The sequence below is a fragment of the Molothrus aeneus genome, chromosome 11 (assembly GCF_037042795.1).
Source record: "Molothrus aeneus isolate 106 chromosome 11, BPBGC_Maene_1.0, whole genome shotgun sequence".
Taxonomy (NCBI): domain Eukaryota; kingdom Metazoa; phylum Chordata; class Aves; order Passeriformes; family Icteridae; genus Molothrus; species Molothrus aeneus.
In genome coordinates, this window is record NC_089656.1 from 13,397,388 (window position 1) to 13,422,966 (window position 25,579).

Genomic DNA, 25,579 nt, shown 5'->3' on the forward strand with positions numbered 1-25,579 from the left:
CCTTAACCCCTGCACCGCCGCCGCCCGGCGCTGCGCTCGCCGCCGCCCCGGGACGCGGAGCCGCCACCGCACCGACGAGCGGGCGCTGCCCCACGGAACACAACTCTCGACCCACGCCACGCACACATCTTGCTCTGTAGCGGGGCTGCGACCACCCTCGGGCCTCTGCGGCCAGAGCCGCTCCGGAGAGGCCGGGCCCGCACAGGGACCCTCCCTCGGGCCGTGGGACCCCCACCGGCTCCACGAGACTCGCTGCCCCTGTTCACCGGGCCGGGGGCGGGTGGCGGGTGGGGAACGGCAGGACTACATCTCCCAGCAGTCTCCGCACGGCTCTCCATAGTGTGCAGGCGCGGCGCAGGCTCCGCCGAGGCGGCCCAAGATGGCGGCGCGCTGGAGCAGCGAGAATGTGGTGGTGGAGTTCCGAGACGCCCAGGTCGGGGGGCCCGGGGGCTGCCGCCTCACCGCGCCGCGGGGGCAGCCCCCGGCCGGCCCGTGACGAGCGGAGCGGGGGGAGGTCCCGGCCCGGGAGGGCTCGGCGGCCCTGCGGGGCCTTTCGGCGGCGATGGCCGGGGCTGAGGCGGTCTGGAGTCGTTTGCGCGGAGATAACGCCTTAATTCACGGGGCACTTAATTTCGAATCTTAATTAGGTCTTGTATTTTTTTTAATGCATTTTCAGGCCTAACATACGGTATTGCCACTTCCTACACGTCTTTCCTCATTTCCTTTTGCTGGAGGAGCTCAAGGCCAGCGTGGATGGGGCCCTGAGCAGTCTGGTCTAGTGAAAGATGCCTGCGCATGGCCGGGGGCTGGAATGACAGGGGCTTTAAGGTCTCTTCCAACCCGAACCATTCTATGGCTCTGTCACTTTTCACGGAGACTGTTACAGCTACTGTCTCACTGCCAAATAAATTGCTGGGTGTTGCTTGATTAAAATAAAAAGTGGCTTATATATATTTTTTTTTTTGTGAATAGCAAAAAGATCAGCTTTTGTTTTTGAAGCTGATGGTGGTAGCAGAGCTCGGCTCAGAGTTTGTTTGCTGACATGGTGTTGTAGAAGTTGTTGTTACATCCTTGGAAGTGTTTATGGCTAGGCTGGACAGGGCTTCAAGCAACCTAGTGAAGGTGTCCCTGCCCATGACAGGGATTTGGAACAAAATTATCTTCAGGTTCCTTCCAACCCAAGCCATTCTAGGATTCTATGATTCTGTTCTAAGAAATGTGGGGGTTTAAGGTCTTGGCAATTGCTTAACAAAGCTAGATACAGTGGATGAACTATGAGATACTTCAGCAAGAAACCCAGAAAAATTTAAAAAAAAAGTTCTGGAAGCTCTCTTGTCTAATTTGTCCTCTTGGGCTGGAGCAGTAAGGGCTCTGCCTTCACCATTGCAAACAGAAGCACTGAATCCTGTGTGCTGCATCCAGCTCACCCTCTGTAAGCTCACAAAGCTTTTCACTTTTGTACCTCAAAAGCTCTGTATTAGTTTTCCTCCCAGAAACGTTAAAGCAGCCTCATCTGCTGCTGAGGATTTGCCCTTAGGAAGTCAGTAATGAGATCTGAGGGTGCATCTTCCTACATCACAGATTCATGTTGCATCTGGCTCAGGAGAGAGGAGGCCTCATGACTTTATTTGCTTACTCATAATGTCTGGTGTGTGGGAGCAGAAGGGACAGGTGTTGCCACCCCATGCTGCAGCAGTTGGTTTCAGTGTCACTCCTGCACTGGCACAAACCTTGGCAGAGGGTGAGCATGGGGGTTTCAGTCACTTGGCTTTACTCTGGTGTGATCTTCCTGGAGCTGTTCTGACCTGCCTGCTGTCCCACATGAAACCAGAGAACTGCTCTGGCTGGGGCTGCCAGACTGCTGCTTCAGGCTAAACTCATTTATATATTTGTGTCTGAGCTTTTTTTTAGGAGTCTACTGGAACATTTTTGCAGGTGGGAAACCTGAGCTTGAGAAATTGGAGCACCTTGGCTGAAATCATCCAGCACCAGTCTTGAGCTCTGCATGTAGGCCATACTATCTCCAAAATCCCTACCCTAAAAACAACCTAAATGGAAACAAGAATCAAAAGAGTGGGCAGCTGTTACATTTATAGCCAATACACCTCTGCAAGCACTGCAGTTGTCTTTGTTCACCATGCTGGAGTGTGTCATGAGAAAGCTACAGCACCCCAACTGTAACACATCAGAAAATCACTGTGTGTTTTGGGACCTGTGTTACCTACAAGTGTCATTTTTCTGTGCAAGCTGACAGAGGTGGCAGTCTGTGTACTCTTCTGATTTAAACAGGAGCCACAGGCTCTTCTTGGGCTGTTGACACTATCAAAAGGAGAGCAAAACTCACCCAGTGCTGAAATGGAAGCACTTGCAGCAACTCAGTGTGTAGATGGGAGGTTATGCATGCAGGGAACTGGTATTGCTTGTTAAGGGTTTGCAGCTCTTGAAAAACAGCATAGCCATGGCAAATTGGGTTGGTGTGTTGCCTCTCAGGTGGAGAGAATGAAGGTAATTGGGAAACTAATGAAAGGTCAGACATGAAAGGGAGTTTTCCTTGGCTTGCCTAGCAGAAATCAAGTGAAATACCAAAGTAGATGCTTGAAGTCTGAGAAGGTGCTGCCTGGGCTGTGGGTTCAGAGCAAATTCTCAAATGTGCAGTGCTCCTACTGTGCTTACTCATGTTGCTGTTATTCATGAACACCAGTTCCAGCTATCCACAGTGTTGTTTTGAGATAAAAACTGCTTTCAGGTTGGTTCAGTTTCAACTCCTCCCTTCTGGAAGGTTGTGCTGTGAAGACTGATATATCACTATTAAGTGACAACAGTTTGTTTTTTATTTTCCTTTGCCTAGATAAGGCTCTTGTATCATAGGGAACTGTTTGTTGCTGTAAAACAACTCAATTTGTGACCCATGAGAGTAGCAGCCTGACATGTGAAACTTTTTACATCATTCTGATTGTTCATTTCATTCTATGATGATTGGTGCCTGGAAAAAAACAGTTTACCAGTGTTCATTATTGAAAACAATTTGTAAGGACTTAGGAGATCCTGGTGCCAACACTAGGAAAAATAAACTTGTATATGAAATTACAATCATTTGAAATAGACATTGTTTTTTTCTGTCTTGGGGAAAGATGGCTCCACCTGTATGAAATATGTCTCCTGACTAGCTCTTCGTCACATGAGAAAGCTTTGATTACTGTAGTGGCTTTAGTGATCCTCATTTTAATTTCTCAGAAGAAAAATGTGTACCATCTGGGAAAAGTTCTTTCTCCTGATGATTTGTTTTGTTTGTTTGTTGTTTTTTTATATAGATTCAGTAATCTACTTTTTTGAAGTTTTTGTTCTGTGTTTTGCAAGGTGCTGTCAAGTCTAGAAAGCTGGAATTGTTTCCTTATCATTTAGAGATCTTAGAATTAGCTGTTTATTTACAGCATTAGCTTTAAGACTAGGGATACCTTGCCAGAAGATTGGATTTGCTGCCTAGGAAAAAGTAATGAAAAGGGGTTGTTCCTGGAACAGTTAAAGTGGTGGAATGGGGTTTGGTTTACCATGAGCTCCTGCTGAAACTCTGCAGGCAGCTGTAGCTGTTTGCCATGTGGTCTCTAGAGAAGAATGGGTCCCTGATGCTGCTTTTCCCTCACTTGGGGTTTTTGTAAGGAGGGGATGGGCTCTGGCTGAAACAGCTCAGAATTTGTGATGAGTATTCTGCTGTCAGATCTGACTGAAATGGAGTGGGATTTCTGTATTGTCTGTCAGGTTTTAGTGATGCTTGTAAGTAGTAAGTGTGGGACATCCTGAAGTCTTGTTACATCCATGCTGAGAACACTTAAAGTCCTGAACAGCAGCAGGAGATACATCCTGAGCCCTCAGAGAGGCAGCTTTGAAGATGACAGCAGTTAGTGTGAAGAATGTGGGGCATATTCTGATTTTTGTGCTGTGAATGCTCAAAACTCTTTTGAAGTCATATCTTTGTTTATGGGGTGGAACTGTTCAGCTTTCCAAGTAAAATTTTCCTTTATTCTCTTGGCATTTAAACAAGATGATCAGCCAGTTCATTCTGCACAGAAAGAGGGGGAGACAATATGCAAACAGTCCTTTTTTTTATATTTTTTTTTTCTAATGGCCTTTAAGTTATCTCGTAGCCTTCTTTACAAGCAATGCCAAGTAAATTCTGATGCCTCTTGGCCATCTCTCATTTTTGAACACCAGCCATACACAAATGATTGCACTTCTATCTCCCAGTACATATATAATTAAATCTAGCTCTGCAATGAAAGAGAAAGACTCAGAAAGTTCCTGAGCAGGAACAGAGACTGATTAATACAGATTATTAGAGATTGCTGATTGAAAGGCTGCAGCTGTGATTGCCATAGCAGGAAGAAGGGAGCAAGGTCTCAGTGCTCATGATGTTGTCTGCCAGGTTTTGTTTTCAGTTTGTGCCAACGAAGATGTTCCTGTGTGCTGTCCTGTATCCCAAAATCAACCACTACACCCATTGCCTCTCTGTGCTACTTTAAGGGGATGTAACTTTCCTGAGCTCCTCCCTAAAGCCCTATGTTTGACTGAGCAGCTGACCTGACAGGTATCATTTAATTTTGTTCTGTGCTTGTCTTTAACAGGCGACGGCGATGTCAGTGGATTGCCTGGGACAGCGCGCAGTTCTCTCGGGGTGAGTGTGACAGTCCCCCTTAGAGGTGTGACAGTCATTTCCACAAGCCAGACCAGCCACCTTCAGGCTGACCTGTGCTAGAGGGTTGGTGGATTGTTTCAGAAAGGTGCAGCTGAATTCTGTTCAAGGCTTAATGAAACTGATTCAGGGTGATGTTCCCGATGGGATCCAGATTGGAGAGACAGCAACAAGAGCACAGTAAAATGCTGGTGTGGCTTTCCTGGTAAATTCCTTTCCAAATCCCCATATGGGAGAGGGAGCATCATGAAGTACTGTTTGGATTGTCTTGAAATACGGATTAGATTATTTCCTAACAAAATTTGCCTCAAATATTGCCATGGGGCTCTCTGACCTGCTTCTCTGCTGGTTCAGTGTGGGATGATACAAACACAGTAGGTGCCACAGACTTCCAAGTTGCCCAAGCTTCCGGGAGAGCTTGGTCTTATGTATCCACCTCCAGGCCAAGTCTTGAACCAGCTCAGCAGTGCCTTTCCATCTCCTGCTTTTCAGTACTAACAGCTATTCCTGTCCCCCCGTCAGTGACACAATTGCCACACCAATTAGGATGTTCATTTCAGAATCATGTGAGTATAGCTGATCTTTGGTCAGCCTTCAAGGAGCCAAGTCCTTTGGTACAGCTCGAAGCAGTGCTTGCTTCCATGTAAACCCTTAGTCTGGCAGTGCTGTAGAGGAATAACAGGAGGAATGGCCAGTGCTCAGAGCAGCTGTGTGGTCACTTTGCAGCTGAGAGATGATGCTCATGTGGGTAATTATGTAGGGTTCATTATGTTTTGATGCTGGTCCTCCATAGGGTTCAGTGGCTCACAATTATTTCTGGGCAGTTTCTCTTGCTTGTAAGCAGGATGATACCTTGCTTTGTGGAGAATTGGCCACATTCAGCAGGATGTATGAGCTCAGGTTTGCTATCATGCAGAATTATTTCTGCCGCATATAGAGTTAGCTCAGGTAAGTAATGGAACTAAATCTATGCAGGACTGTGTCCACCCACGTTAAAAAGCTGCTGCAGCTGAGCATGAGCTCTGTGCAGGTGGTTTTGTACTGTTGGTGGAACCAAGCCCTCAGACCGGTGTGGAAAGAAGCACCCACGTAGAATCATCTTTGTCAAGGCTCATTAACTCTTGCTCAGAGCAACCTATCCGGGCTGAAGCTGTTGCATTGCACTCCTGGGACTGTGCCACTTAGGCTCTGCTGCAGCAGTGTTAGGCCTGCAAAGCCTGTTTGAATGTTTGCACCATTTTCCAGCACTTCTTTATATCCAAGTTATCTGGGTTTTTCTGTGGTGTAAGCTATCTATTACATTTGCAGATCCTGTTTACTTTCAGTGTGGGTTTTTTAAGTCAGTTTTGAAGTATGTAGTCAAATGTTGCATTTTCAGGAATAGTGTTTTCACTTGTCTCATGAAATGCTTCTCTTTTGGTTCTTGTGCCTCTAGACACAAGGCTGTGAGCTCCATGTGAGCCTGGGGTTTTGAGATCAGCCCTGTGAGGTGTCTGTGTGTCTTGCAGCCGCCGTTTCCTCTACATTGTCAATCTGGATGCACCCAACGAGGGTCACCGGAAAATCTCCCGGCAGAGCAAGTGGGACATCGGCGCGGTGCAGTGGAACCCCCACGACAGCTACGCCTACTACTTTGCAGCTTCTGTAAGTTCACCCGTTTAAAAGCTGTAACTCATCTTCTTCCCTGGTCTTTCTTTCATGGGTGAGCCTCTGCAGAGCTGGAAGGCTGTGTGGAGCTGGCACAGACATGCTTCTGCAAGTCACATTGCAAGATCAAGGCCTAATTCTGATTTACTGCCAGGGAGGTGTTCAGCTGACTGGCTCTCAGTTATTGGGCAGTCAGGGTTGCATCTGGTTTTGCTTGCTTGTCATTTACAAAACAGTTTGCCAAATAAATCAAGAATCCAAATGGTTCTTTTCTGGAGGGAAATTATATTTTTTTCTGATTTCCAGTCTGAGATTTGTGCACTTCTTGAATTTCTTGCTCTGTGCTGTTTTGTTTTCACCTCCCTGCCTTGCTGCTTGGCTGTGGTGCACCAGGCAGTCTGTAAATAGCACAGGTCAATACTGGCTTGTAACTTGGGGTTTGCAGCTGGGCATGGACTGTGTCAGTGAGGAGTTCCATGAGGCAGTGGGTTGAGCTGAAGAAGCAGTAATGGCTGTGTGAGACCAAGTGCAATCTTCAGCTCTGTTCTGTACTTGGTCTGTCGTGCTCTGCAGCTTGTTCACCAGGGCCCTGAGCTCTGCTGATGGAAATCTCAGCCATCACCCACAGCACTGTGGCCATTGGCCCCAGCCAGGTGCAGACTGTTTCCAGGGTGAGCTGCCTTTTCTGCTGTGTTGTCTGCTTTTATAACCTGGGAGTCCTGGACTAGCTAGGGATGGAGAAATCTCTCTGTCTATTCTTTTGAGAAAACACTTAGTTCAAGGTGATTTCTTAGGATTTTTGTTCCTGGATTTGCTACCTTTTTAATAAAAGGCAGTTTTAAAAGTGGAGTGGTGCTGTCAGCTGGGAGCCTCTGGCTGCTTGCTCTCTGACATTCCCCAGCCTCTCTCTTTCCAGCTCTGGCACATGACTGATGTCTTAAAGGTGCCTTCAGCAGCAGTCTTCTTCTGAGCAGAGAGTTAGTAAAAGAGTTAGTTCAGTGCCACTTCTGGGTGCAGTCTGTGGAAACCAAAACCAAGTAAGGAAATGCACTGGGCAGGTCACAAGTGGAGTAGGAAGGCTTCTTTTCAAACACACTCTGAAGACAATATCCAGTGATGAGTTCATGCTGACCTGAGCAGGACCCTGCAAAGGAGAGCTGTGCCCATCTCACCCATCTGAGCACTCCTGCCTCTTTCTGCTCTGAGTGGATACAGGAACCAATCTTGTTCCAGACTGAAACCAGGTGTAGCTGGCATCAAACCTTGCTACTTCTGTTTATAAAAAAAGATTCTGTGATGCTCTGGGGATTTGAACATAGTTGCTGAGACACTGGTTGAGAAATCCCCAAGATGAGATCAGGCAGCTTTTTAGTTTGGGTCAAAAATACCACCTTTCAAGCCATTTCACTGTGTTGTAAACAACCCAAGGGTCTTATGCTTCTGCATCCCTGTGGATGGAAAAGGGATGTAAAAGGCTGCTATCCTGTTTGCCAGCAGCATCATCTAGTTTGCAGTCCTGTTAATTGGAAGTGGTACAGGCAGAGGGGAATCTGTCCTTGTGTTTAGCTTCTTTCCAGAAGAGCTGGACCAAGTTCTTTTGCTGTGCTTGTCTGCTCTCTGGCTCAAGCATGTTTCTGGGGACTCCTAAGCTGTTGTTTCAGAAATGGTGTTGTTTTCAATCCTAGATCCTTGTTTTTCCTTTTGTGTGGCCACAGATTCTTGAACAAGGGGGTGATGAAATTGTTGGAAGTGAATACTGATACAAAAATCACAGTTTTTTAGAAAATGCTCCTGTTGGGAGGAGCAGTCTCTCTGGTGATCATTATCTTGTGTCTTGTCTCTGGAGTCCTGGCTAAATCCCATTGGGTAATTTCACTCTACCCTTTAAATACTTCTGTCAATGAGAAACATGCAAAGAGTTTTTTCTTGCCCTAAGCTCTTGTGCAGCCCTGCTGTGAGCAGTTAGAGAAATGTCATATATTATTGCTGAGCTGGAATGAGACCTTTCATTTCAAAGAAAGCTGTAATGTTTTATCTATCTGCAAGTTGAAATTCACATGAAGCAGCTTTGGGGTAGGAAGAAAATCCACCACCACAAAAATTGTAACATAACAGTTGGAGTCAGTGATTTTAGAGGTCTTTTCCAACCTCAACAACTGTGTGTTTCTTTGAAGTCTCTTTATCTTTTCCCTCATCTACCTAAAAGTCTGAAAACAGGGGGCTAATGAAAATAACATTTTAAGGTCATATTCTTTCAGGTTTTGCAAAATCTGCATGAATTTTCAGTCATGATCCACTGGGCTTGGCACTCTGTATGCACCCACAAAGGCAATTCCAGCCCCAGAAAGATTAGACTTGGCTTGACCTGAAGTGAACCTTGATTGAGACAGAACATGAATTTACAGCACAATAACTAGTTTTAAGTAACTTTGCATGTGGCTGCATTTGGGTAAGGATTCATTCCTGGAATGAGTGAAGGAAGTCTGAGTATTGTTGTCATTGATACATCTGGTTTGCTGTTGTTTTTTACAGCTAGTGATAAACACTTAAAGCTTTTCTCCTGGGCTGGCATGGATTGGGGGAGTACCCTTGAGGAGGTGTCCTTGAAGCCATTGGACTGTATTGTTTGTGTTTGGCAGTGGCCCTGATTATCCCAGAAGGGAACTGAGAGGGAGCTGAGGACGACCAGTGGTAATCCATTATCCCCCTCACCAAAACCTCCACTGGTGAATGTAACAGACTGGCAGGGTATTCCTGCAGAGAGAATTTGTCTGCCTGTTGCCTGCAGTTACAGCATGTTGTTAGGAAATAAAGACTCTGAGAACATAATTTCATGGAAAGATTTTGCAATGTGGGATTTTTTTTCTCCCTTTCTAGTTTATCTCAAGTTTTAAGTGAGTGTAATTAAAGTGTAAGCTTTTGAAAGTCCTTGCAGTCTGTATTTCATCTTTGCTCTCCTGCTTTGGGCAAGGACTTTGCTAATTCACAGAATGACTCATTGTTAACTGAGGTTCTTCAAAGTGAAGGGAACCTGGTCCTAACACCCAGATCCATGTCCTACCTGGCTGGCCTGAGACTGTCTCTCCTTTCTTCCATCTAATTGCAGAGCAATCAGCGTGTTGACCTGTATAAGTGGAAGGAAGGAAATGGGGAAGTTTGCACATCTCTGCAAGGACACACACGTGTGATCAGGTGAAGAACAAGCAATGCTGTGCGCTGTTGAGTGGAAAATAATGCATTGTTTCATAGAAGCTGAATGTTTTGGTCCTGGACTCACTCAGGCTCTGCTCTGAGCCTGTTTTTACTCACTTCTCTGGGTTGGACTGCCTTCTCATTTGGTGATGATGTCATGTGTGAAGTGGCTCACCCTCTCATGGCTCCCCCAGTTTATCAACTTAGCCCTTGATGGCTCGAATGTCATTGCCTTAGGCTGCTGTCCTTGTAAAGAGCAGCAGCCATCATCTGGGAAGCAGATAGCATGTTTACTAAATTGAATCCCAGCTGTGTTTCTGTGTGATAGCAGCTTGATTAAGGCAGGTAATTCCAAAGACCAAGTTTAGAGAATGTTACAGTGGTGCAGGGGAGATTTTTGCCTCTTGTTTTAAGGTCACATTTCAACGCTGGGTTGGAAATGCAGTTGAGGGACTGCTTTTTCTCAAGCTCCTGACTGTGGGAAGTATTTGCAGCCCTTGAAATAACAGTTGTTTGGGCTGACTGGAGGCTGTTTGTGTCCCAGGTGCGCTTGGTGTTCCAACAGGGAGGCATCCCAGAGTGAGGGGTTGATGCCAAGGATGTGTGGTTACTGAGAACTCTTTGAGACAGTGTCCCTTTGCCTGGAGGGGAAAGAGCACACACACAGTAGCTGTAAAGTTCAGGACTAGGAGGATGCTTCACTGGAATTTACTTAGAAGCATTTCATTGCTTCTTGGAATTTACTTAGAGAAATTATTAAGATCTTGCTTTTTACTTTAAAAGTTTCAGTAGATGTCATGGAGTTGCTGTGAATTTGTTGGAGAATGTACTGGCAGCTTGTGAAAAGTTGATGCAACATCTGTGTGCTTTTCTTTACTGATCTATGATTTTGCATTTGCAGTGACCTGGACTGGGCAGTGTTTGAGCCAGACCTACTGGTCACCAGTTCTGTAGACACATACATCTACATCTGGGACATCAAGTAAGAACCAGTATGTTTCTGCATTTTGGGGAAATCACTGGGACTCTTTTCTGTAATTATCATCTTGCAGGGCAAAGCACACCCTGATGGGAGCTGCTCTTTAGCTGTGCTTCTGGGGGCTTCAGCTATTTCCCATTGTCTCCAAGATGACTTCTGTTCCCCTCTTTTCAAGCCAGTTCAGAGTCAGTGATGGGCAGTAGAGTGGTACAGTTAAGCTACAACTGTCTGGCTTCACTCTGTGCCCACTTCAGATATTTCCCTGAGGGCTTTTCCTGGACCCAAGGTTATTCCTCAACCTGTTGGGGATTTTGTAGCTCAGTTAATGAGCACCATTTCATGGTCCTATAGCCATTTTCTACTAAATTCTTTGATTGTTGCTGGTTCTCCCTCAGTAGTGGGAAGACTGACAATGGTATTCAGGAAGGTTTTCCTGTTTGTACCTTCTTTTGTTGCCTGGTGTTGCTTTCTGCTATGGGTATTTTCAGGGTAGCAGATATTTCCAACTATAGGTCAAATTTAAGCCGCAGATTTTACACCTGAGAAGCAAGGAGCTGGTACTGGGTCTGCTGGGTTCTCTTGCTAGCTGTACAGCTCTTTATGACCCCCAGCAAATCACATTGTTCCTCTCTGCCTCCCTTGCTCAGTTATAATAGGAGGATAATTATATAACCCCACTGCACCAGGCTACCCGGAGGCTTGCTTAGTTCCTATGAACAAGCACTTGGCTCCTTGCTTAAATGGTGCTTGAGAACGACAATATATTATTAATGTGTAATTAAAAGACACAGAGATACAATAACTGCCGGTTGTTTTCCTGTGATACTATCTTAATGCCAAGAAGAAAAAATAGAGATGTCCGAAGGATGTTATCAGAACTCCTCCTTTAACTCTATTGTGCCCTTCCATTGTTTTGTGTCTGCCTGTGTCACTTGCCCAGAACTGCTTCCTTAGGCAGTCTCTGAAAGCCCCTACATCCCACTTGTGCTGGGAAAGGCTCTGAGCTTGTTGGAGCACTGAGGTGCTGGCCTCCAGCAAATTTACATCCTGCTGAAGTGACTGTCTCTAATGACACCCTAAGGAGGCAGCCCTGCAATAAGGGCAGCTGGAAATTCTCCACTTAATTTTTCATACAAAATAACTTTTTGATTAGGCAGAAATTCTTAGAGGGAGGGGTGCAGTCCATTCCAGAAAATGTTCTGCTTTCAGCAAGCAGAAAAAGCTGAAGATAATATTCCTTATTTTCACTGTCACTTTTCATGAAAGAGCAGGTGAAATCCTGAGGAGCAAGGCCAGGAAGTAAATTATTGCCTTGATCTATGCCCTGGCTGCTTGGAGTTGTCATGGTGCCACACTGGTTTCTGCTGCTGCAAAATTTGGTTTGTAGACAGACAGAATTTGGTCTGCACACAGCTGGGCTGATTTTCTACTAATTTTGTTACTATATACTAGACATGAAGTTTTTTGCTCTGTAGTAACTACTCCATCTGCTTTGAATCAGAATCTGCAAAGGCTCCACGAACACATCAGTGGCTTTTGTTGAATGCTTCCACAGCTCTGTTTGTTCCTTTAATCCTCCTTGGAAAGGCTGTTTTGTTGCTTCCCACAGCAACAATTCATGAGCCCTGTTTCCTTGCCTACCCAGTTGCAATATGCCACACTTTGTGTATGTTTCTCCTCCCTTTAGTCCAGTCTAGCTCTGTCCTAAACTTCCTGCTGCGTGTGCTGGCAAGACAAGATCATAGAATGGTTTGGGTTGGAATGGACCTTAAAAATCTAGTTCCATCCCTCTGCCAAGTGCAGATACATCTTCCAGTAGACCAGGTTGTTCCAAGACCCATCCAGGACTTGAACACTTCCAGGGTGATTGTTGTCCTCCAGCTGATCACTTTTATTCCATTTAATGCTGGTGTATTTTGGTAAGCAGAAGGTACGTGAGGTCCCAAGCCAGCAATTACCTTAGTGCTGGAATAGCAGGGAGCTCTCTGGGAAGGCTGGACTATGCTGTGTGTACTTACAGTGGCCACATTGTATTTCAGAGACACCAGGAAGCCCACGGTCTCACTCTCTGCAGTTGGTAAGTCTGATGTGTGTGATGTAGGCATTAAACAACGTTATTGTTGCATGCCCCTGTTGTTATTCTTCCTTCCCTTCATGCTCCAAGGCCAGGTGTGGCAAAGTGCAGGAGTGCCACCATGTGTGATTGCCCCGTGTAGGAGCAGCCTGAGAGGCTCCAGTTCACTCCTTTAAGAGAAGCAGAATTCAGAAGAGCCCCTTGAGGTTCCCAGGCATGGAGGGCAGTTATGGTACTTGGATTTGCTGCCCCAGCATTGGTGAATGGCCACATGGAACTCCCTCCCTGCTTAACCACCTTGCTGCACTGCTTGTCCTGGCTTGCCTGTCTGTAATTTCCTCACATCCTTTTATGTTTGATTGAATCAGATGAGGAACTAAACCATACCCCAAGCAGCTCTCTGTGCCAGCCTGTCCCCTCATTCACTCAGGGTTGGATACAGCAGTTGGCTGCATCCACTTCCCTGAGGCACCTGCAACATGCAGGGAGCACACAAGGTGCTGTCTTTGGGCTGTGCTTTCTCTGGAAAGGCTCTTGTCCTGCCTGCTGGCAAGGTGTGTGTCCAGCCCCTGCAATACCACCAGCTGGCAGGTGCTGTGTGTCTGTCCTCCTCTGTCTGGAGCTGGGACTGGGCACGGGTGATGAGCAAAACGTCCTTTCCCTGAGTTACTGTCCCCAGTACTGGAGCAATCCTTACAATGTGTGACTCTCATGCTCTGCTGCTTACATCTCCTTAGGCTATGCATCTGCAGCAGCTCCCATTCCCCTCCCAGCCAGCAAACCTCTCTGTCACAGAAATGCAAAAAGCCTTACTGAGTCAGAGAGAAGCAGTGGTTGGTGCTGGTGTCTGGGGTGAGGTTTCATGGCTGAGCCAGCCCAGCAGCCTGCTCCCCAGAAAGCTTCCTTGCTTCCTTCCTTCCTTCCTTCCTCCTGTGCCTGCTGCTGTTTAATGCTGGTCCAGACATTTGTGTACCCTTCAGTGAGTGGATCAAATCAATCAACTGGCAGTCTATTTGCAGCTTTTTATCCCCCAGAATAGCTTTTTGCCAGGTTGTCAGGATGAATCTGCTCACCATGCAGCAGGAGGTGGGTAGTGGAGGTGGGGAATAGCAGCAGGCTGAGATCTGTTTAGCTTTCTCATGGATCTCACCTTTCTGATAGCTCAGAAGGTTTGAAAATACTGGCAGAATAAGGATGAACAGATGCATTATGCTTACAATACCTGAACAATCCACATTAACTGAAGCTGTGCTTTGTTAGGAAATAGCCACCTATCATCTGATTTAACTGAGTCCCTCATGATACCACATATCAGTCATATCTGGACCATCATCCAGTTTCTTTACACTGTCATTGGTTCTTTCACTTCTGTGGTATATTTTGACAGATGGACTTTCTGGTCCACCCAGTGAGTCCACCCAAGGTCACCTGCATCACCTGCACTGCAGCCTTCTCCTACACCTGTATTTTAATCACAGATCAATAGCACTAGTTGCCTGTGTAACAGCTGATAGTATGGGGGGTGGTGGGGAGATGAAACAGACCCTAAGCACCTAGAAGTAACTTGAATAAAAAGAGAGGGGATGTGGGAAGGAGATGATGAACCTATATTTCTGGTCTGGAGGAAGTTCCTCCATTGGAGCTAGTGGACATGAGTATTCTAATCAGGTACAGCCCCTGGCTAGAAGATGTGATAAAGATCTCTAGGCATGCAACTGGAACACTTTGCTGTCCTGAGGATACAAATGATACACTAAGGAACCAGGAGTTAATAATTTTCATGCCATCCTTCATGCTGGCCTTCTGGGATATCCTTCCTCTGAACTGCCTTTCCTGGGCTAAGAGCAGCTCTAGGCCCAGGCAATGGGACTACTGTTCTCTTTTCTATTTAATTGTATGTTTTGGCTTGCTCTGTTTGTGCTGCAGCTGGAGCTTCCCAGGTGAAATGGAACAAGAAAAATGCCAACTGTTTAGCAACAAGCCATGATGGAGATGTCCGAATATGGGACAAAAGGGTAAGCTGAGGAATTTTTGAACAGTCTGTACATTTTCTCACCTACCCAATACAGATATTCCTCTGGTGACAGATGAATACTGAGGAAATGTACTACTTTATCCCAGAGCTCTCTTGTGGGTCAGTTTAAACTAGAGAGAATTGGAAGTCCAAGAGCCTGAAAGAGAGTATGTAGGTAACCTCCTTCCTCAGAGACTGTACCCATTACCATTTTCCTTTTGATCTCATAGTACTTAACTGTTGAACTGAGTATAAAGTATGGTTAGAGCTGCACTTGGTGACTGGAATTTGCCATACCTTCACAGGATTTTTTCTTCAGCTACTTATACTGAGCTATTTGCTGTTCCCCAGCAGGGGTGGTTGTTCTAACTGTCTTGCCCTGGTTAAAGTCTCTTTTTATGCCAAAGAACTAGTCCAATTTTCAGGTGTCCTATGCTGAGAAGGACAGTGTCTCTCCTTGCAGAAACCCAGCACTGCAGTGGAGTATTTGGCAGCTCATCTCTCTAAAATCCACGGTCTGGACTGGCATCCTGACAATGAGTATACACTGGCCACTTCCAGCCAGGACAACTCTGTCAGGGTAAGTGGTGTTTTTGAATTCCTGCTGGGGAGTAGGAAGGATAGTGGAGCAGATCCCCTTCTGCTGCTGCTGAAGTTTTGGGAAGTGCTTTGCCATTGGCAAGATCTGGATCTTTATTGTTTGGTTTCTGGCCACCTGGTGTGTTGAGCCAGAACTGCACTTTGAGAACAGGCAGAGAGGTCATTGAAGAATGGGTGCACATACATTTGACACATATCTGTGGAGATTAGGGCAGTATGGAAGCTGAAAACAACTGTCTCTGCCTGTTGCTTGCCAGAAAGGAACAGACCACACATGCCAGAAGAGCCTTTTTCCAGAAATGCATGTTGCCAACCTCAAGCTGATTATAGTAACTTGAGGGGAGACATACTTCAGCCCCTGGAGTTTCCAAGCTCATGTTGAACAGGATTATCAATAAGAGACTGCCTGCAAGCACTGCTGTGCAGGGCCTCTTACTTGGGGGAAATAGTGTGCTTTGTATGTCAGCCGAATGGAGTTCATTCACGTTGAGCTAAGCTCTGAGGCAAATGCAATTGATGTGTAGTCTAGCAAAGCAAAAGGTTAGATTCTTCATTAGAAAATTAGCAGTAACAGCAGGGTGGGCTTGCCTCCAGCCTGGACTGGCACATTGGCTGGCAGCCTGCAGGGTACCTTGTAGCTCTGAAAGCCCAAGCAGGCTGCCTGTCTCCCTGCTCTAATTACTCAAGCTATGATCACTGTGAATATGACCCCAAGTCACTCATTTTCTAAGGGATGCTGCCAGATGCTGATAGCTTGGTATTTGTCCTTTGGGGCTGTCTCTGCTGTTAATGAATGGGATTACTAATGATGCTGTGGGCACCCTGGCATGCTGTTTGATCTGTTCTATCTGCAAGCCACATGGAAAACTACAGCCTGAAAGTATAGCCAGCTGACTCCTGCCTTTGCTTGCCTTTCACTTGGTTTGTTGTTTTTTTTCAAGTTCTGGGATTACCGTCAGCCTCGGAAATACCTCAATATCCTTCCCTGCCAGGTTCCCGTCTGGAAGGCAAGATACACGGTCAGTGAGAAATTCCCACAGGTTCCACTTGTGCTCTGAGGAGAATGCAAAAAGAGACATTAAATAAAGAACTGCTATAGGGTTTCTCAGCAGTTCTGCTTGTGGACATTATCAAGTTGATTGTAAAACTCCTTGGTGCCTATAAGGCATAGAAAAGCAGCATCCACAGTGGGAGCATTCGGGAGAAGGAGTGAGCAAGCACCCACCCAAGTGAAGCTAAGGCTCTTAGTATCAGTCATATTCCCCAGAGATCTGAGTGTGGCCTGAAGCCAGTGCTGTGCCTTGAATCTTGATCCCCTTTCCCTGTCCAAGCAGTGAGGGGTGTAGGACTGGTTTCCAGCGTTCCTCTGAGCATCGTGACCCTGAGGAGCTGCTGGGGCTCAGTCCCCAGGTAGCAGTTCTTGCAGCTCCAGGCAGATTGCAGTAAGAATTCCCAGTGAAAAGTCAGTGGTGAAATCCCTCCAGCCTCACAGATGAAAAGTGAGGAAGCAGCAGAAAGAAGTTACTCATCTTAAGTGAGCTGTATTGAATATTTCAGTGTACTACAGCTTACCCCTTGAAACACAGTGCTTTTGCACAGCAATTGCCTTGTACCTTCCCAGGTTTTGGCCTGGTTCTGTTTTGTGCTGAGCTCATTTAAAACCTCTGCATTTGTGTTGGTGGGAATAGGGAAAAATAAGAGTATGATAACAGCAGCATGGGAACTCTCCCTGGCTAACTGGAAGGGTGTTTCTCCCTAAGCCTTTCAGCAATGGACTGGTGACAGTGATGGTCCCCCAGCTCCGTCGGGAAAACAGTCTCCTCCTCTGGAATGTCTTTGACCTGAACACGCCTGTCCACACTTTCGTAGGACATGATGATGTGGTGCTGGAGTTCCAGTGGAGGAAGCAGAAAGAAGGTGAGTTCAGGGTTGAATGTGCTCTCTCCCCTACACTGTGGCTGTCAGGTAACCAGGGGTGTGGAGACCTGGCTCCTGATTGCAATGCTGTTGCTTTTTGACTCTTGCCTTTCCTTGAAGTAGCTCCTGCCCACCTTCCTGTCCCCCACTGCCTGCCTCAAACTACAGCTGTTCTGTACTGGTTTATGACATTCTGTCAGTGGCAGCTGAGGTGCTGGAAACAGAGCTTACAGAAGCACTGCCTTGTTTCCATGCTAACAAAACAAATCTACCAAATGCTGAGTGGGTCAGTGGTGACTTTCATTGCTTTCACTCTCCTGGGAGTCTCTTTTTAAATGAATCTTTCAGAATAAATTGTGCAAATTATTAGATAGGTGCATGAGTGCAGGCACCCTTTCCCTCCTCAGGCTAACCAGTTAACCCCTCATATCATGGCCTGGGTCAGCAGGCTCCAGCAAGCACACCTTACTTGTCTGCTGCAAGGCAAGGGAAGAATAACTTGGGATAGAGTCTGCTCTTAGAGTTCAGTCCTGACTAAATTTTCTAGTGTAAGCAGCTAAGAGTAGGAGATTCCATACCAGAGGTTGCATAACCACACAGAGCACAGCTTTGTTTCCAGCACCTCAGCTGCCACTGACAGAATGTGCGTGTCTGGCTTTGGTGTCACTTGTGCTACAGCTTTGCAGTGCTGTGTGAAAGTGCTGGTCCAGCCCTTTCCCACCAGCTGCTGGGGCCATTCAGTTAAGTCACCTCCTTCTCCATAACTTGATTTTCCTCTTTCAAAAAGAGGAAAGCAATGGAGAGCTGTGTTAGGATCTTGAGGCACAGACTAAGATAGTTTGTGAGTGAACATTGAAGCAGGCTTGAGCTACAGTTGGTTGTCTTAGCTGCATTAATAGATACCTATTCAGGGTTGGACTTCTTGCTTGTCTCAGGCAACTTAAATCAATCACACAAACATTCCAAGTCTGCTTCAGTGTGGAAACAACTAAGATAGCACAAATTTCCTTCCACAGAGTCTGTTGTGCTGTATTTAGACAGCCCCTGTGCCTCAGCAGAGGGGTGCAGGAAGCAGCTGTGCAGCAGCAAATTCTTAAGCATAGCAGCTGTTTGACGAGGGAAACTTAAAACTGTATCACAAGACCTAAACATGGACATAAATAGGTCTGTGTACCTCTGCCTGTTGATAGATAGTATGTGGTGAGATCTATTTCCTTACAACCTGAACTTGGCATCATCCAACTCTTTCAGAAGCAAGAAGAGGAAGGGCAGAACCACGTTCTCATTTCTTAGAAATGTTTTAAAACATCTACCTCTCGAAACAGATTTGATGAACTAAAAGATATTTTCAATTTACAGTTATAGTTGAGAAACATTTATTTTTACTATACTATTTCTTCTATTTAAATAAACATTGTTGTGGGTCTTGTTTATTCTGGTTGTCTCACATTCATTATATTTGGTGCTTTTGGCTTGTAAATCACAGCCTCTTTAGAGGTGTGGTGACTGTGGTGTGAGGAGGCACAAAGGCTGATGTACCTGGGTCAATTTGAAGCTGAAAAGGACTTGCTGTGCCTTTCTAAGTTTAGTGCCTTATCCATTGGATGTGCCTGGTGACTTGTTTGACTCTCTTTACACTGACCACAAGACTGAGATAGTCTCTGTTTTCTGGTGGGGTCTCTGATTGTTTCTGTCCTCTTTAGGCTCTAAAGATTACCAGCTGGTGACGTGGTCCAGGGATCAGACCCTGCGCATGTGGCGGATTGACTCTCAGCTGCAGAGGGTATGTGGAGCTCTGCTTCTTCAACCATAGACACTTCTCTTACAGGCTGGATTCACCTCCCCTTCCTTGCACTCCCAGTCACTCCTCTAATATCATACAGCTGCAGGCACAGAAGCCAGCTGCTGCTGTTTCACTTTCCTCTTCAGCTCCAGCCCAAAAACGTCCCCAAGGAGACCTGTGATGGGTCTTCTCTTTTGAGCCTGTGTCTCAAAAGTTTTGGTGGCTGTGCAAGGCTGCTTTGCTGTCTAACATTAAGTGCATAAGTTTGTTTGGAGAAGATGGAGGGCAGTTACGCCTGTATTTACTCTAAAATGCCACAAGACTCTATTTCTTGGCGGTTTAGGTACCAGGTAAACGTAGGGATTGTGCCCTCCTCTACCTCCCCTTGTGTCCATTGCCTCTAAGCCTGGGGGGTTGGTGTGTCTGGATCTGCAGCAGTTACCGATTCTGATGCAATTACTAGAACAGCTGTGCTGGCTCATACCATAGGTTCATATGGCCACAGTGCGCCCTGTCACATCTTCAGCTGATGTCTTGGGAGGGGATAAGAAGGAGGCAGGCATGGAGTGATGTTTCTCTCAAATGCCCTGTCAGCCTCCTACTGTTTGCAACTTAGAGGCTCATTGAGTCTGGCATCTTTGTATTTGGTAGAGCTTGATGAGTGTCATTTCCATAGAGTTGTTCTTTTTTTTTTCTTGGACCTGTGTAAATTTTTGTCACCTTAAACATCAAACAACAAGGAGTTCATGGCTTTTCTGCATGTTATGTGGAAAACCATCTCATTTGTTTATTTTTCCACCTAATTTCATTCAATTGAAGATGAAATGAGCAATATTCTCTGTGTTACTGATGATTCTGTAGGCCTCCATCATATCCTTCGCAGTTGCCTCCTTTTTCAAGTCAAAAGTTCTTGATTTAATTTATCCTTCGTACCAGAACTGTGATTGTCCTTTTGCCTTTCACCACCCTTTTTCAGTTCTAGTACATACCTTTGGGGATGGGGATCTGAGCTTTGTTCTCTCTAAAGAATTCTCAATACTCAGTTTAGTTTGTAAATTGTCATAATTCCATTAAATCATCAGCTTAGTCTTGCTTCTACATCTTGTTCCCTCAGCTTGAACTTTCAGCTTGAAATTTTTCCCGATGTATGTTGCTTTATATTTATCTGAGCCAAAGTTCATTTTTCATTTTAATACAGTTGCTCTTGTAAGGTCCTTCTGTGATTGTTTGCCATCAGCCACACTTGTTACTGCCCTGAAAAACTTGGTGGCATCAGCAAACCTGGTCATGTCGTTATTCACCTCCTATTCCAGGTTTTTAATGAATATGTTGAGAAGCATGTGTCCCAGCACAGATCCTGCAGGAGTCCTGCAGGTCTGTAACAAACTTTCTCTGTGAAAAATGACCCTTTTCTCCTACCTGATATATTTGTGAACATTTGATTTCTTTCCTGTCTTTAAATCAATTGTTCATTCATGTCAGAGCCTTTATTTTTCCTCTACTGGCTCCCACTCTTTTGTCCTTGTCTTTGTCTAGATCAAACTATGCACATGATGGCATGTTGCTGGTGACCAATGCTGTAATTTGCTACATCACACCGTTATCCTTTCTCTTCCCTTCATCTTCCCAGTTTTCTTGTGCTGAATTTCAAATCCAGGGTTTTATAGTCTCATTTTGATACAGGACCTAGAACAATAGGACCCCATGTATGCACCTGGGTCTCTAGATCCTACTGGAGTGTAAATATCAAATGCAGAAAGTGTGCTACTATTAAATTTGATCTAAAAAATTGAACATGTTTTAACAAATTAATTCAAGGAATTGAAGTAATATCAGTTTTAGTTTTGACTAAAGGTAAACCTCTATTTCTTAGACTGGCCCTGTCAATTAAGTAGCTTTTTAAGTAAGCAGGAGATTTGGCCAGGCTGTTGAGGTGACAGAGTTGAGGGTGCTGGAAAGTGGAAGATGACCTGTCTTTGTCACAGGAACAATGCAGTTTTAGTCATGACTGCTGCGTGGATAGACCCACCTTGCAAATCCATCTGTCTGGAGAAGTGAGTTGTTTAGTGGGGCTCTTCCCACAACTTGGATTCTGCTGTGCAGCACGTGGGTGTGTTTGTTCTTTTCAGCTCTGTGCTAATGATATCCTGGATGGAGTTGAGGACCTCATTGATGGGATTTCTCATCTGCCAGAGCCAGACAAGACCCTTCACCCCCAGGACACAGAGCCCCAGCACAACTCTGGACATGGGGATGAGGAAGGTGAGTGAGAGAAGTGATGCCTTGTGGAACCTCAAACACCAGCATCTTTGCGGTGGGAAAAAGATACATCTTGGCATAAAACATAGGCAAAGCACAACCTGCTGCTGTTTCAAAGGTTTATGGATTCCTCATCGGGGGAGAGGAAAAACACTAGGGGTTCCTCAGGATGGTCCTCTCAAGTTTTTTCTCTTTTAACACAATGATTCTAGCTGTAAAATGAAACTCTTGCTTGTCATGATTGTCATTTAATTGCATGCTCTTTAGGTTGTAGTTGTGGCTTGTTGCCAAAGGTGAGGCAACCAGAAAGTAAATTCTGCTTTTTAAGAAGACAGATTAGTTTAAACTGAGAGATGAGCCTTCAGAAGAGGGAGTGTGTGAGTGAGGCACTCTGACACAAGCTACTGACGTCACACCTGGTACCTAAACATTTCTGCTGGGGTCACTGTGTGAACTAATCTAACAAGGAGGTGTTTGATGGTGCCTTCACCAGAAGCAGAAACAGGTCATGAATTTTTGGTCATGTATTGATGAAAGATCACTGAAGGCTGACAGAGCAGAGAGGGGAGGGATAATATCTCTGGCTTCTGATGTACTGAGGGGTGGATGGGAGACACTTTGACAGAAAGTATTTGTGTGTCCCTCCAGAAAAGAAGGCATGCAAGGAAGGGACATGAAGGAGGCTCAGTGTGGTTAAGGCTCTGGCCAGGTTAAACATTCAGGGTTAGTGTTTGAACAGTGTAAGTACAAGGAGAAGAGGTTATAGCATCACATGGTGATGTGCATGGAAAAAGGTATCTAAAGGGATTTCTACAGCTACACTGAGGAAGAAGAATTGGATGCCCCAGTGCCTTTTTGTCAGTTTGGGTTTAAATTCACAGCTCCTTTCAGTGTTGCAGCTGTGCCACAATGGATCCCCATGTGATGGGTTTATAGGGAAGCAACTTGATTCTCCCTTTGGCTTGCCAATAAACTGCAGAGAAGGGGAGAAAGTGGTCATTGAATAAAGGAGCAGTTGTGCGGTCCCTTAGTGAAAGCATCTCTTCCTAACTGTAAGTTTCTTGCTCAGCAATTAACAATGAAGTTCCTCTCTGTCTCCTGTCCTTTGGGGCAACAGAACAAGTTTCTGAAAGCCATCAGAACTTCTGTCAAAGTCAGGGTTTTATAAGATGATAGAAAAAGCCCCAGATACCTGTGCTCCCCATGAGCAGTGCTTCTCAGGCAACACAACCTCTCTTGCTCCAGCTGGGAGCATTCTCATTCTGGCTGCCTGATCTCTCTTTTTTCCACAAATGGGAGTTAACTCTTCCACTGTCCCTGATGATGCACATCCAAACATCCCATGTGGTTACCGTGTGGGTCTGGTTTCTATGTGGTTTCTTCTTTGGTTCAGACTGTTGTGGTTTTCCTCATGGCCAAAGGGAATGAATATGGCTTTTCTGTAGCAGGGCAGATTTTGCTGCAAATAACACAACTGCAGGATTAACACACAAGCAAATCCCTAGGTAGGAATTTCAGTTCTTTCTTGCCAAAAAGCTATTGTGGACTGTTGATGTTTCACCCTGGGGGTGGCTGCATTTCAGCTGCAGACAAAGCCTCCATGTTACATTAGTAAAGTACTTTGGGGGATCTTTTGAAGAGATCAGCACTCTGCAGGTGAATGAGAGAGCCCCAGCTGTGCCTTTGCTGCACAGCTCTTGCTGCTGCTTATGGAGGAGCTTTAGGAATCTGTACAAACGTGGGGCTTTGGAGGATTAAAAACTAATTGGAAGGGAATGGGAGGAGAAGACAAAGGGAGGGCACTGCCCATATTGGGAACCTCAGAGATGGCTTTTCAGTAAGCTGTGTGGTATCTTGAGCTAGAAATAATTATCTTCCCTGAGAGCCACTGATCTTCCTTTAATCTCCTTTTCAGCTCCCTTTTCTGGAATATATCTAAGCACTGTAATAGAATTGCAAACAAGAATGATTGGCTAAGCATCCTACCTATCCAAATGGAGCAGCCCATTGGGTAGTGGTAATACCAGATATTTGTCCCTGCACCAAAGTCAGTAACTCCTAGACGAATGCCTGTAAAAGGTCAACTTCTTGAATTTCTTTTCATTTGTTTGTTTTTGCTGGGAATAGTCTGTGCAATGTGATATTGCACGTGTGAGAATGACAGCTGAAAAATCAGGACTTCCCTTCTGTCCTTGGAACCATCATTATAAAATATATTTGGCTTTCTTAAGAAGTGGTGCTGCAGCAAAACACCCTTATGGAGCTGCACAGCAAGAAGCAAGGCACAACCACAGGCAGAGACCAATTCTTCTGAAACTCAGTGAAGTTTGTTACCTTAACTTAATTCTTTGTATCCTGCAGCGCTTGCCTGGCTGTTTAAATGTGTTCTGGCCTTCAGGGGTTATTGTCCTCCTAAAAACTGCTGGAATTGAAGAGTTAGACACAGTATTTTGATGAGTCTTTAAAGGCTGTTAAAGCACTAGAGTGCTTTGCAACATTAAATGCAAATGGCTGCTGCAAATGAATTAAGCTTCTATTAGGACCAGAAATACTCCCTGCTCTCTCCCAAAGCATTGTTATGCTTTGGAAGTTTTCCCTGAAAGTCAGGAATGGTGGGGTTTTAGTCCCAAAGACCAGAGCTGCTCCTGGAGACTGCTAGGGCTGCAGTTCTTTCCTGCTGAACTGAGATGCTCCGATTCAGCCAATCGTGACTCTGGCAGCATTGTGTAGGGAGGAAAAAGGGTCTCACATGAGAAGAGAAGGACCATTTAGGACTGTACAAAGTACAGGCAGGTTCTGTAACTTTTTTGGGAACTCTATGTGCAGACAGCTTTGGTTTTTTGAAGAGAAGGGTCAGAAACTTGCCTCCAAACAACAGTTATTACTGTCAAGCTCACAAGTCTTTTCCAGGTAAAGCTCATACCTTCATTTGTCAGAAGAGCAGAGGAAAACTTGCTGTCTTGGCTGCCTCCTGATATCATGTGAGATACTCTGCCTGTTATAGCTTGTCTCAACTTGTTTTCCATCTTTCCTTTCAGCCTTAAAAGAAGATTTCCTGAATGATCCCCTGGTGGGAAAGAAAACAGACCAACTGGGGCTGCCTCAAACACTGCAGCAGGAGTTTTCACTGATCAATGTGCAGATCCGAAATGTCAATGTGGAGGTACAGAGTTTTCTTTTGCTGGCTTGTTAGGAGGGGATGTGGGCAGGCTGGCTTATTGGAGCCTTTAGAGGGGAACCTTCTTTGCTGCAGTGACTGCTGTCTGTAAACAAGTTTTATTCTGGGCTGTCGAGATCCTCTTGGCCAGGGGTAGTAAGAAAGAGGATAATCCCAGACAGTGGTGTGAGAGAAATGTTTCAGCACAGTAAGTGCACTGGCTGATCTTGAAAAGGCTGGATGGTGTTTTCTTCTCTGCCTAGACTGCAGAGTGGAACGTGACTTGTTCCATGCAGTTCATCTCATTTCAACTGGTTCTGAATCCCATCTGCTGAGATCTGTCCCTCAGTTTTGCCCCCTTTCTTGCACTCCAAACTCTCCTCTGTGCATGGAAGCTGACTGGAGGCACAGCCCTGGACTGGGCTGGGAGGCTCGAGGCAGCTGCCTGTCTCCTTTCCCCACCCCTGTGGTTTCACAGCTCATGGTGTGATCCTGATGTAGTTTTCTGCTGCCTGTTACTGCTGCACTGGGCCAGGAGCTCTCCATGGCCAAGTGAAGTGGGCTGGGGTGCAGTGGCTATTGGGAGCAGAGCCCCTTTCTTGTGCTACCTGGGCTGGCCACAGTCTCTGGATGGTGGAATATCAGTCTGCTGGTGCAAGCTGAGCCTGTCCCCATCTGCCTGGGGCTTTTTGCTGTCACTCTGTTCCCTGTCCTTGAGAACAGCATGACTTCATCTTATGTGCAGAGGAATCAGTCCCTCAGCATGAGTTGAAGCCACTGTAAGTGTAAAAGTCCTGGGAGATCTAACTAGAGACCAATTGCTTTTCCTCGCAGATGGATGCAGTGAGTCGCAGCTGTACGGTGTCGGTGCACTGCGGCAACCACAGAGTCAGGATGCTGGTGATGTTCCCTGTCCAGTATCCCAATAATGCTGCACCATCCTTCCAGTTCATCAACCCAACTTCCATCACAGCTTCCATGAAGGCAAAGCTGCTGAAGGTGTGTAAGGAGTAGAGAGTGTCTTTATAAAGTACAAATGATGGATACTTGATGTCTGGATTTTCGAGATATAACTAAACATCAGACTTTGCTGAAGGCATACCACAGGTCTTGTTGAACTGGTAAATTGTGAAGCCCATAGGATGAGGTTTTTGTTGGTGCTGCAGCCCAGTGTTTGCCTTTTTCCACTGCTTCTTCATTGCTGCTGTGTTCCCATGTGATGTGTATTGCCTGAGGATCCCTAACATCCTTCATGCTGTTGCCCTCAACC

The 25,579-nt window shown here is 45.7% G+C and overlaps 1 protein-coding gene across 2 annotated transcripts in view; it reads left to right on the forward strand.

Annotated features, from left to right (window-relative positions):
* Nucleotides 1–359: 359 nt before the first annotated feature.
* WDR59 (WD repeat domain 59) overlaps nt 360–25,579 on the forward strand; it is a 48,876-nt gene continuing 23,656 nt past the window's right edge. For both annotated transcript variants that reach the window (XM_066557422.1, XM_066557424.1), the window contains exons 1-14: nt 360–433; nt 4,620–4,669; nt 6,196–6,331; nt 9,441–9,526; nt 10,428–10,508; nt 12,545–12,582; nt 14,506–14,594; nt 15,057–15,173; nt 16,135–16,212; nt 16,954–17,110; nt 18,814–18,893; nt 21,023–21,155; nt 24,191–24,315; nt 25,144–25,308. In XM_066557422.1, the coding sequence (XP_066413519.1) occupies nt 380–433; nt 4,620–4,669; nt 6,196–6,331; nt 9,441–9,526; nt 10,428–10,508; nt 12,545–12,582; nt 14,506–14,594; nt 15,057–15,173; nt 16,135–16,212; nt 16,954–17,110; nt 18,814–18,893; nt 21,023–21,155; nt 24,191–24,315; nt 25,144–25,308 (1,389 nt within the window). In that variant the 5' untranslated portion in view covers nt 360–379. The remainder of the gene's footprint in view (nt 434–4,619; nt 4,670–6,195; nt 6,332–9,440; nt 9,527–10,427; nt 10,509–12,544; nt 12,583–14,505; nt 14,595–15,056; nt 15,174–16,134; nt 16,213–16,953; nt 17,111–18,813; nt 18,894–21,022; nt 21,156–24,190; nt 24,316–25,143; nt 25,309–25,579) is intronic.